This window comes from Malania oleifera, chromosome 6 (genome assembly GCF_029873635.1).
Source record: "Malania oleifera isolate guangnan ecotype guangnan chromosome 6, ASM2987363v1, whole genome shotgun sequence".
Classification (NCBI taxonomy): Eukaryota; Viridiplantae; Streptophyta; class Magnoliopsida; order Santalales; family Ximeniaceae; genus Malania; species Malania oleifera.
Genome location: NC_080422.1, coordinates 100186843 through 100198870, shown reverse-complemented (window position 1 = coordinate 100198870; position 12028 = coordinate 100186843). Strand labels below are relative to the sequence as shown.

General features: G+C 37.0%; 1 protein-coding gene across 2 annotated transcripts in view; it reads left to right on the top strand.

Moving 5' to 3' along the window:
• Positions 1 to 316: 316 nt before the first annotated feature.
• Positions 317 to 12028, top strand: part of LOC131157722 (glycine-rich RNA-binding protein RZ1B) — a 32685-nt gene continuing 20973 nt past the window's right edge. For both annotated transcript variants that reach the window (XM_058112067.1, XM_058112065.1), the window contains exons 1-5: positions 317 to 631; positions 2474 to 2572; positions 2768 to 3210; positions 4584 to 4650; positions 4861 to 4914. In XM_058112067.1, coding sequence (XP_057968050.1) covers positions 398 to 631; positions 2474 to 2572; positions 2768 to 3210; positions 4584 to 4650; positions 4861 to 4914 — 897 coding nt within the window. In that variant the 5' untranslated portion in view covers positions 317 to 397. The remainder of the gene's footprint in view (positions 632 to 2473; positions 2573 to 2767; positions 3211 to 4583; positions 4651 to 4860; positions 4915 to 12028) is intronic.

Here is a 12028-nt window from a genome sequence, read left to right as displayed (position 1 = left end):
TAAAATAATGTAAGTTTAAAGTAAACTCTAAATCAAATATATAAAATACCGAATCTTCTAATAAATAAGTTTATTTTTTTATTTTACATACTAAAAATTTAATGAATTTACTTCATTAGTTAACTCTTAAACTTATTAAATAATTATATTATTTGAATTTTTTAAACAATTTAAGTTGCGGGTTAATTAAACGAGCTAATTCATGAGATAATAGAGTCTTGTATTGCCTAATTTAAATTTAATTTATTTAATTTTCAAACTTAAAATTTTAGAGTAAGGTCATAAATTTTAAAAAGGTAATGACAATCCTGAGCAAGCCAAGCCCATTGGCACAAGGGGTGAAATTTTTGGGAGGGAAGGGGGCCCAGCCCTTAACCTCCGCCTCTCTCAAGGTCCAATGGGCCTTCGGTTAGCAGAAACAGAGAAATCAAAAGCAGGGAATACCCGGGTTAAAACCCGGGTTTCAGTTCGTGATTTCGTCTGGTGTAGTGCCGGAGATCTGTGGGCGACTGCCGGAGAAATGACGATCGACGACGACAGCTCGATATACGTCGGTGGACTGCCCTATGACGCCAGTGAAGAAAGCATTCGCAGAGTCTTCGATTTGTATGGAGCCGTCGTAGCCGTTAAGGTCTCAAGTCCTTCCTCTTTCTTTGTTTACATTGCTCTCTAGGGCTTCTCTTGCTATTTTGTTTATTTTAGTTTATTTTTCGGTTCCTTATTAGTTTCAATGCTTGCTGCCGTGGCTCTGTTTGTTTCAAGGAAAATAGCTCCCGTCAAAAAAATTTTCTCGTGGAGAACAATTTCTGTTCTTCTTGTCAAAGACTGAACGTAATTGCTCAGAAGTTCGTTTGTGTACTCGTTTGATTCTGCAAACAAACATTTCCTTTATAAAACAATTGTCTTTTTGGAGATAGGTTCCATTGAAGCAACCTATACCAAGGTGAAATCGTTGTTTCTATTTCTATGCGGTTTTTTTTTTTTTTTTTCCATTTTTATTTTTTGATTGAAGTTAGTGCAACTGTCATTTTTAGCCTTCAAAGGCATGAAAAATGCTTCTTAAAGGATGCTTTGTCTTTTCAAGCGCCTTTATCGGTTGATATTATAATTACTAACGGTTGAGCACACACACATGCATGTGCAAGTATCATACATCATATAGTTTAATTTTTTATTGTAATTATGAGTAGTTTTAGGTAGTTACAAAATTATTAAGTAGTTTTAAACCATTAGATGTGTAATTTTTTTAAATATTTATTTTTAATTTCTTATTTTGAATATTTAATTTTGACTGCTTATGTTTGAACGTTGAAGTATTTTTTTTTCCGGAATATAATGGCCAAAATGGGATATTGTAGAATTTCGGAGGTTCTTTAATTAAGAGTAGATGCTATTATTATTATTATTATTATTATTAAAGCAAAAGAAAACTTTATTTACAAATTCTCTTCAACTGATCTGGTTTTTCTTAAATCCCAAATGGTCCTACACCTACAGTCTCTGTTATTAACTGCTGTTCATTTCTATTAAGAAAATAAGCAACCAACAAGGATGCAATCGTAAAAATAAAAATAATAGTCATTTTTTAAAACTAAAAATAGAGAGTTTTGATGTTATTGGACACATGTTGTATGCCGCATCTAATAATGGGAAGGGAAAAGAGTATAAGCTAGAGGAGGAAAAGGTATCTTTAAAGATAAAAGTAGCACAAAAAGAAAAGAAGCCCCTGTTCAAACACTTCTTATCACAATTTATGGAGCATTTTAAGCTTTTTAACTCTTTATAATCCTTACCTAAAACATGTAAAATCTTATTGTCAAACTGATGTTACATTAGTTACTAGGAGGGAAGATACATCCATGCAACATAATTGCACTTGCATCTGTGGATTTCATCTGTAATGAAAAATACTAAACTTCCACAACATTATAATGTGATGGATCACATCTCCTATCCTCTATGAGAGCACGAACCCATCTCATCCAAATATCTCGAGCTTGATTGTCCTTCTCATTGACTTATTATTTTTATAGAGAGGTTGGAATTGGAAAACACCATCCCCTTTGCTTTGCTTTCTCTCCATTTGACCATAATCTATAACAAAAATATTTCTTCCCTCTATAAAAATTGGTACACCTTCAAAATCTACTGTACAAGTATCTTAGACATTGGAAACATTGTCCAAAGGAATTACAGAACCAATTGTTAAGTTATGCTTGTTAGTTTCAATTGGAGGAGCTTGTTGCACTAAAGCACTGAAGCTTTATAAAACATCCATTGATTTGGTGTTTCTTTGAGGTTTTTTTTTGGTCATAGGCAAAAAGTTCATTGTTCTGCAGTTGACAGCTTTGAAGTTTCTTTAATGTATGGGTACTGGATCAGTTGTTTGTTAGCTGTTAGACCTGTACGTTCAAACAAAATATTATCTGCCGAGTATAGATGTAAATGAGTGTCTTGACAAATTAATGTGCAGATAATTAATGATCGAGGAGTCGGAGGAAAGTGCTATGGCTTTGTTACTTTTACAAATCCTCGTTCTGCAGTTGATGCTATCAATGACATGAATGGCAGGGTATGCCTCTATTCTTTCTTCTTTTTTTATAGAGAGAGTATATATACATATATATTTAATCCTAATTGAAATATTCTTGCCACTATAAATTAGTTAGCCAGCGTTTCTTTGTTTCTTTTGTAATATTTAAAATACAGATTTGATTATTATTTTTGTACATAATTAGACATTTGACACTGTGAAGCTTTAAACTAGACTATTGGTGGGCGGGTTGTGAGAGTAAATGAAGTGAATACCAGAGGCGGGAGATCAAGCTTCAGTCGTGAAGGTTTTCGACGTAATAGTGGAAGGGGTGTGGACTCGGATAGGGCCAGAGATCGTGATAGGGACTATGATCATGACAGGGACCGATATCGGGGTCGAAATAGGGAACGTTCTCGAGATCGTGATATTGATAGGGAGAGAGGATATGAGCATACACATGATCGTGATCGGTCAAGGGATCATTTTGTTGATAGAGATAGAGATGAAGATAGAGATTTGGAGGACATTGAACAGGATCATATTAGGAATCATGATCATGAATTTGAAAGAGACCATGATTTAGATGGGGATCAAGATAGGGAGATAGATCAAACCAGTGATCATGACAGAGGTGCAGACAAGGATAAAGATCAACATTCAAAGAAACGGAATGGGTGAGAATCATTGTCTTGCTGTTCTCATGTGCTGTCCAAGTTTATACAGTTACATTGAGTAGTGTTCTTGTTATTCTCTAAAGTTTGATATCAGATAACATTCCAAGTTATGCGCATGAGCTGTTTTCATCTATTTTGTGGTCCTTTTTTCCCCCCAGTATGTGTAAATGTTAACAATTTTGGCACTATGAAATCCTTGATACCAGAATTAAATTAGTGCATGCGCTATGCAGAATAAACAGTCATTTTTTATGGCACATAATGTTCTGTAGTGTACCTTGAATAACCACCATCTTTTACCTAGAAGGCAAAAGAATTGTCCATACATAGATAAGAGGAAACACTTTAGACTGATTTTCTTTCTAATGATGAGGGAAAAAAATTTCCTATCCCTGTGTTTGGGAGAGGCCTTAGATTTGGATTTGTGTGGATTTGGACAAAATGTAATTCAAAATTGTATTGAGTTTTGTTCAAGTCCACAAAAATCTAAATTTAAAACCTGAAATCCATGCTTCCAAATGCAGCATATCTGTTTTCGAGTTATGGAAGAGTTGAAGCAATATTCTGAATGATAAAGTCAGAAAGAATTTGTAAGAAAACTTGAAAGTCTCCATGAATGATGCATGAGTTGTGATTGACTATAGCCTTCACCCTGAATTTTATGTTGTCTGCGACACATGAGCACGGGGTTGGTAATAATTTGCAATAGTTTATTTTTTTCTGTTAAAATTTATATTCCTGGCAAACTTAGGTTAATGCGTGGTAGTAATCTTAGCGATGCTGTGAAATTGAGGGAACGTAAGTGATGCTGCCATGGGGCTGTGTTGCTATGCATCAAAGGACTGCCTTCATGCTTTGGTGCACCTACGCATTAAAAAAAAAAATTTTTTTTTTGATGATGCTAAAGTAAGTGTATATAACTTGTCAAAAAACTAAGACCCATTTCAGTCTAATGTGTTTTGCAAACAGTGTGGGTATCTATGATTTTGGAATGTTCCATTACATGGTTATGTTTTTCATCTTTTAGTCTACTTTAACTTCTAGAAACAATATGTTCTTTTGAGCTGATGTAGGGCATTTTGTTAGTGTCACTAAATTAATTGAGGGAGAGCTTTGGTAAGTGTGTGCCAATGGGCGCTCTCATAAGACTTGTATTCTGAGTGTTCATTTCACCTTGATAGTTAAATTATTATGTCCAACTGAGTACTCCTAGGGTGTTTAATCTCTTAAATTTGTGACCTCTGCAGTGTCATACCATATACTTCTCATATGCTAACTTTACTGTCTTTATGAGTTGATTGATTTATCTTGAACTTGATGAATTCTATGCATTTGATAGAGCTTAACTTGTTTATCTTGATTGCCTTGAGCAGTTCAAATTTTAGTGACCAATACAGTAGGGAATTTTCTTCAGGGGACAGTGGTGATTATCATGAGCAGGTAGCTTAGCAATTTCAGATTTTGTTCATGCTGTCGAATGCATGCATGCTCATGTTTAGTATTAATTATGGTTCCTTTTATTCATTTTTAGGAGGATCTCTTATCCTCCGTCCTTGTAAATTCTCTTCCTTCCTGTTGATGAATTTATTTTTTCTATAAAAAAATTATGGTGCCTTCTTAGTTTTCATCCTGTTTTGCTCCCATCATTAGGTTAAAGAACAGCTGGAGGCATCAGTTCAAAGGCTTGAAGAACTTCAAAAAGAGGTTGGCATTTTCTTTTGATTATGCTGATTTTGGCATGATTCTATGTATTTGAACCCTAGTAATATTGTGCAGCACGCACCTACAATAAACGCTACCAGCAGGGTATGACCTATAAACTAGGTTGTGCTAATGTAAAGCTGATTCTTCTACTCTGAATTACAGTTTTGCACCCCTCATAAGTTTTTTAGTTTTTTTAGATTTTATTATTGTTATTTATTTTAAGGAATGTGGACACATTGTGGTTTTGCCCCTTCTTTGGACCCCGCATATGCGGGAGCTTTGTGCACTAGGATGCCTTTTTTTTTTTTTTAATTATTTTTTTAAAGAACTGTAGTTCTATAATGCAGAATCCTACCCCAAATCAACTTATGAAAAAAAGTTTGTCATAAAAAAAATCTAAATATCTCATTTGAACAAGAAATTGAGGAAGATGTGATACATAGACCCAAAGCAGTGAAATGGAAAAGTACTTTGCGTGTGTTGTGTGATCATAGAATACTGTAAAATTAAAAGGAAAGTTCTAAAACGACTATAAGACTAGCCATTCTAAATAGATAGAATGTTGGGCTACTAAGAAGCAACATATTCAAATCTGAAGAATAAAAATTAAGGAATGATATACCTTTAAATGATAAAGGAATGAAAACATTTGTGGTAAACTAGTCATAGCACTTGTAGAAATTGTTAGATTACCACTTTACCTAAAATCTTAAGCTATTAGGTTGTGGGCCAACAATGTATATCAAGCTTTAACTCCCTCCCTGCATTTGCAGCCCGACAGCATGTGGAGAGATAAACACATGATAAATAACACCCATGATAGGAGCACAATAATTTTTTTAAACACCACACATTAAGCGTGGACAACAAGACTAGAACCCAAAATCTCTTGGTAACCAGCTCTAAAACCATGTTAGATTATCACTTTACCTAAAATCTTAAGCTATTAGGTTGTGGGCCAACAATGTATATCAAACTTTACAAAGATAAAGGAGGGGCATTTAAGATGGTTTGGGGCCTTTGGGCACTTGCAATGTCCACCAAGTAACATACTAGTGAGGAGGGATGAGTTAGTTGTTGTTAGTGTAGATGTAAAGTAAGGATTTGAGAACACTCTTTTAGAGGATTTTTTCCTAAGATTGTGTGGAATGGGGAAGAAGATTCATGTGGCCAAACCCACCTAATGGGACTTGAGGCCTGGTTATTGTAGCAAGGATAAATTTTACAAGAATCAAGTTTCAATAACATAAAATACTCTTGCTAAATTAGCAATTGTAGCATCAATGAGGAAAAAATAACTAAATCAACATTACAAACATTTTCTCTATGTACATTCTTCAAAGTTTGGATTGTAGATACTAGAACGTTCATTTGTATGTTGTTAAACTTACAAGTGTAAGAAGTTTCTCTCTTATGTGAGGTGACATGAGGAAAATAGTGGTTATCAAAAGGAAGACTTTTGACTTGGTTCTCAACTCTAAAAATCACCAAATAGTGAAGGCTAAGGGCAAGGAAAATCTCTATTTTCTTGGAGGTGGACAAGATTGAATAGTCCCTCACTGCTTGGGAGGATTTATAGGTTTGTAGAAAGGACAAGTTTGTGCCTTTTTCTTGGTTTTGTTGAACGAGGAACAAGAAAAAACCTTGATGCTTCAACTCAAGGAGAATAAGTTTGATAAATTTCTAACCCCTACATATTTGATTCAATGAGATGGAGCAAAATCACCCATGTAGCAGCTAAACTAGGAAGGCAAATGATTCTGAAAAAGAATTCCAAGGTCTTTGTATTAAAGCAAGTGACTTTGTTTGACTTGCATTAGGAGAAAAGCTAGGGTTTCTCCTCTTTTGGAGTAGCCATGGCCTTGATTCCTTTGGGGTTGAGTGCTCTTGCCCCAATTATGGCAATATTGTCTACCCAACACTCAATACTACATAGAAAACTTGCAAGCAAGGGATAAAGAAGGTGAGTTAGGATACGCTTCTTCATGCTTGTTGCTACATAGAAAACTTGCAAGCAAGGGATAGAGAAGGTGTGTTAGGATACGCTTCTTCATGCTTGGCCCTAGAACGATTGATTTTTTGGAAATTTTGGGTGGCCAAGCCATTCTAGGCCCAAGGCTTATTCATGCTTCGTGGATCTTGGAGTGAATTTTTTGGGATATTCTAGTGTTAATTTGGTTAGTTTCTTTTCTGCTTCTAGTTAGCCCAACTCTTTTGCCCCTTTTCGGGTTATGAAGGCCTAAAAGGTGCTAAAGCTTTTAAGGTCCTAGTCTGCTTCGGAACCCTTGCTTGAGCGAGCCTAGAGCTTCCACCTCTATAGGAACATCTCATGGAGCTTGAAAAGACTAGTTGGCAATACGATTGGAACTCTTCAAAGTCCTTGGAGGAAGAAGACTACCTAGCATCCATTCCATCCCTTAATACATGCTTAGATAACATATAGGACACCCCCCCTCGGAAATTGGAGAGATAAAAGGGCTGGACATTGGCAGCTCAAGGAGTTGGTGTTTGACTAGGTTTTTGCGAAATGAAGATGGTTAGGAAGACCATTGAAGTGTCTTTTGAAGGCTTTGAAGATAAGTCCATGAGTTTATTTGAAGAAGGAAGAAGGATGGCAATAGGGAACTTAAGCGACTTGAGTTTTTATTGAATTATGGCAAGAATGGAGGGGGGTCGCTAGCAGTAGAGGTGTATCAGTGAGCCCATAAAATTGATATCGTGGATGTGAAGGGGCTTAATAATATATAAAAAGGGCCTTGATTATTATTGTTATTATTTTTTTTTTTTCTAAAGGATTGGAGAGGAGATGTATTATGCTTATAGGAATCTAATACTAAATTTGTGATAAGTGTATGGTGAAGATCGTTTAGGGGCATAAAAAATCATAGGTGGATTTTTCTTAGAGCTGTTGGAAATGAATGAGGTATTCTTATTTTATGGAAGGACGAAGTGGTGGAATTGGTGGATCACTCTTTAAATTCCTTCTCGATTTCTTCATTTTGAGGGGAAAGGAAGTTTGTGGCTTCCTTGAAAATGAAGGGGCTGAAGGAAAAGTTGAAATGGTGGAGCAAGAACACTTTTGGGAATATTCACTTGAAAAAGACTGATTTTTAATGGCATAAAGGAGTTGGATGATGAAGAACTAGGTCAAGGCCTTAATGCTAAGGGTAAGGCAAGAAGACTTGATGTCACTAACATGGAATAAATCACTTGGAGATAAAAAATCTATGGTGCTATGGCTCAAGGCGAGGTATATGAGCACTAATTTCTTCCATTGAACAACAAATGCCATAGTAGGTTCAAGTAATGTTACCTAGAACATAGAATGTTTTGGTTCTTGGAATGGGAACAAGATCACGTTATGGCACATGCTCTAAATTGTGGAACGTTAGGGGCATACATATAAATATTGTTAGAGGTTATTTATGTCTTTTAGTATTATTATTGTGTATGTTAATTAGTTAGAGTTAGTGAGGGTATTATTGCTATTATAATGTATTTAATTTGTATTATAACTAGAGGGAGAGACCTATCCTCAAGTTAGGTCATTCATTTTACTCGAATTTTAACATGGTATTAGAGCGTGATCCTACCTAAACCCTATTCCCCTTAGCCATTGCCAGAAAAACACCACTCCCATGGCTGTCCTAGATCCATCTCCATCCCATATTATTTCACAAAACCAACCATACACCCATAAACAAAACCCCCCGAAGCCTAACCCCACAAAACCCCATCGCTGGGGGAGCTCCCACGTGCCAGTCAAATGCTAGTAGGGCCGACCCACGCGTCGGCGCATAATTGAAGTTTTGGCCACTTTTTTCTTTTCTTTTCCTCTACCATGTTTTGATTCCTTCTCTAGACTATATTATCAAGCTGTTAAGCCTACTTTTTGCTAAAAAAATTCGACCTTTTTCAACCATGCACTTGCAGTATTCTGTTAATCTTTGTTCATGGTTTGTGAAGGCTTCTTGTGAGTTTTGGAGCCGTGGCAGCATTCGTATGTTCAGTTGTGAGGTTGTGGTAGTGCTATATCCGTCGGTGAGTTGTTTGCCTTGTCCGTGGTTGTGTTAGGCTTCACATAGTTTGTGATTGTCCTGATTAGTTTTGATTATTCTTGTTTTGGTGTGGTTTCTGATTTGTGAGTGTTGGGATGGAATCTATGAATCCCAAAAATTTGTTTCCTACATTGCTGCCACAAATAATGACTCAAAAGTTGGACGGAAAGAACTATGTTCAATGGTCTAAAGCTTTTTGGATTTATTTAGAAGGATTAGGAAAATCTGACCGCTTGCTTCAATCTGATCCTTTTGATGAGAAGAGAAAAGACGTATGGGTTCAAGAAGATGCCTTGATTGTTTCCTTTTTATGGAATTCGATGGGGCCACATATTGCATGGATGTGTATGCATCTAGATACATGCAAGGAGATTTGGGATTATGTCAAACTTCTATACTCTAGTAACATTACTCATATGTATGATCTATCCTAGGAGTACTTTTAGTTACAACAAGGAGATAGGTGTATTGCAGATTATTTTGGAGATATGAAGCGTATTCATGAGGAGCTTAATGTCGTGCAACCTATAACTGCGACATTCTTGAGATGCAGAAGTAGAGGGAGTAGATGACAGTTCTTTGTGTTCTAGCAGGCTTGAGACTCGAGTTTGAGGCAGTTTGGTCTTAGATGCTTAGTAGTGCCGAGATGTCATCATTTGCCAATGTTTATTCTTGTGTCCTTCATGCTTCCTGTAGCACGCATTCTCCTGCTCTTGCATCTGGCTCTGAGAGGATAGCCTTTGCTACATAGGGTGATTCTAGTTCTCTACCAAACAACTACAAAAGTTGTCGAGGTGATTCGAGTGGTTGTTGTGGTAGAGACGGACGAGGTAAAGGTACTCCTCGCAAGTGCACTCATTGTGGACGAAGTAATCATACTATTGAGAAGTGTTGGGATCTTCATGACAGACCTTCATGTGTTGCCAATGCAGCCGCCACCAAATCCTCACCTTTGGGGCCGAGCGGGAGGCAACGTACTGTATCCATGTCAGAGGAAGAGTACCAAGTTCCAGCAGTATCAAGCGTCATAACAAGCTTCTCTTCCATGCATCTCTTGTCCAAAGGTGATCACATAGTAGTGACAATATGCTTGTCATCTAGTACTTCTCGTCCTAGTCCTTGGGTCATAGACTCCGCCGCCACTAATCATATCACAGGTATATCTAGCTTCATCTCCACTCTTCAATATCCTACAAATTTTCCTTGTGTTAATCTCACTGATGGATCCACCACTGTAGTCAGGGGAATTGGGACTATAAATCCCACTTCTTCTTTTTCTCTTCCTTTGGTTTTAGATATTTCCAAATTTCCTTTCAATCTTATGTCCGTTAGCAAAATTACTAAATCCATGAATTGTATAGTGACATTCTTCCTTGATTCTGTGGTTATTCAAGATTTAAAGATGAGGAAGACGATTGGCTGAGGGCGTGAAGCTGGTGGACTCTATCACTTTGAGCCGCTATCTCCTGCACTATTGCTGCCACACCTTTCCAAATTCATTGTTGCCTTGGTTATCCTTCATTGGAAAAGTTAAAATGTCTTGTTCCTAGTTTGAGTTCCGTGTCTAGTCTCGATTGTGAGTCTTGTCAGTTGGGAAAGCACCATCGTGTTCCTTTCGCTTCTTGAGTCAATAAACGGGCTGCTAGCCCTTTTATGTTAGTTCATTCTGATGTTTGGGGTCCTAGTAGGGTTGTGTCCAAGTTGGGTTTCCATTACTTTGTAACCTTTGTGGATGATTATTCAAAAATGACTTGGTTATATTTAATAAAATATCCTTCTGAGTTATTTCATGTATTTTGTGGCTTTTGTTATGAAATAAAGACTCAATTTGGTTTGTCGGTTCCAATACTTAGAAGTGATAATGCTAAAAAGTTTTTTAGTACACAATTCACTACTTAGATGACTCAGTTTGGTATTGTTCATCAATCATTCAGTGCCCATACTCCTCAACAAAATGAGGCTGCAGAGAGGAAAAATAGACATCTTCTTGAAATCACTTGCACCTTAATTTATCAAATGCATGCACCAAAAGTGTTTTGGAGTGATACTGTACTTATTGCGTGTTATCTGATCAACAGAATTCCATCCTTTGTTCTTAGTTGTAAAACTCCCTACTCCATTCTCTTTCCTAATTCACCTTTATTTTCTCTTCCTCCTCGTATATTTGGAGGTGAGTCCTTTGTTCATCAACTAACTCCTGGGGTTGATAAGTTGGATCCTCGTGCTATAAAATGTGTCTTTCTGGGCTACTCATATACTCGAAAGAGATATCATTGTTATAGTCTTGTGCTACATCACTTATTTGTTTCTGTTGATGCTACCTTCTCTGAGTCTACGCCTTACTACACCTAGTGATTAAGCGCTTATGAGCTCAATGAGTCTCTTCTGCCTAATCTTCTAGATTCTACATTGTTGTCCTTGCCCAACCAACCATTTGAGTCTCCATGTAGTTCGAGCCCTTCTCATCATCTTGATCGTCCTAATTTGCAGGTGTATTCACGACAGTGGCTCCAAGGAAGAGAGTCTCTTCTAGCTTCTACTACCACACCTTTGGTTTCCTTATATGATGATCATACTTCCTATGATATTATTGTTTGGAAAGGTAAACCACATGTCCTCAACATCCCCATTCCAACTATGTTTGTTATGACTCCTTTTCACCCTCCTATTATTGTTTTGTTATTGTTCTATCATCTACTACCCTGCCTAAATTTGTTTCGGAAGCCTTAGCCCATTCTGGGTGTCGGGATGCTATGGTTGAAGAGATGAATGCTTTACATGACAATGGTACTTGGGACTAGGCACCTCTTCCTCCTGACAAGTTTGTGGTTGGCTGTCGCTGAAACTGAGGTGTATGGTCTGGATTATTTTGATACTTTTTCTCCGGTTGCCAAGCTTACTATATTACGTCTGTTCATCTCCTTGGCTACTACTTGTCATTGGCCTCTGCATCAGTTAGATGTGAAAAATGCCTTCTTGCATGGTGACCCTGAGGAGGAGGTTTATATGGAGCAACCACATGGGTTTGTTGCTCAAGGGGAGTCAGGCTTGTTGTG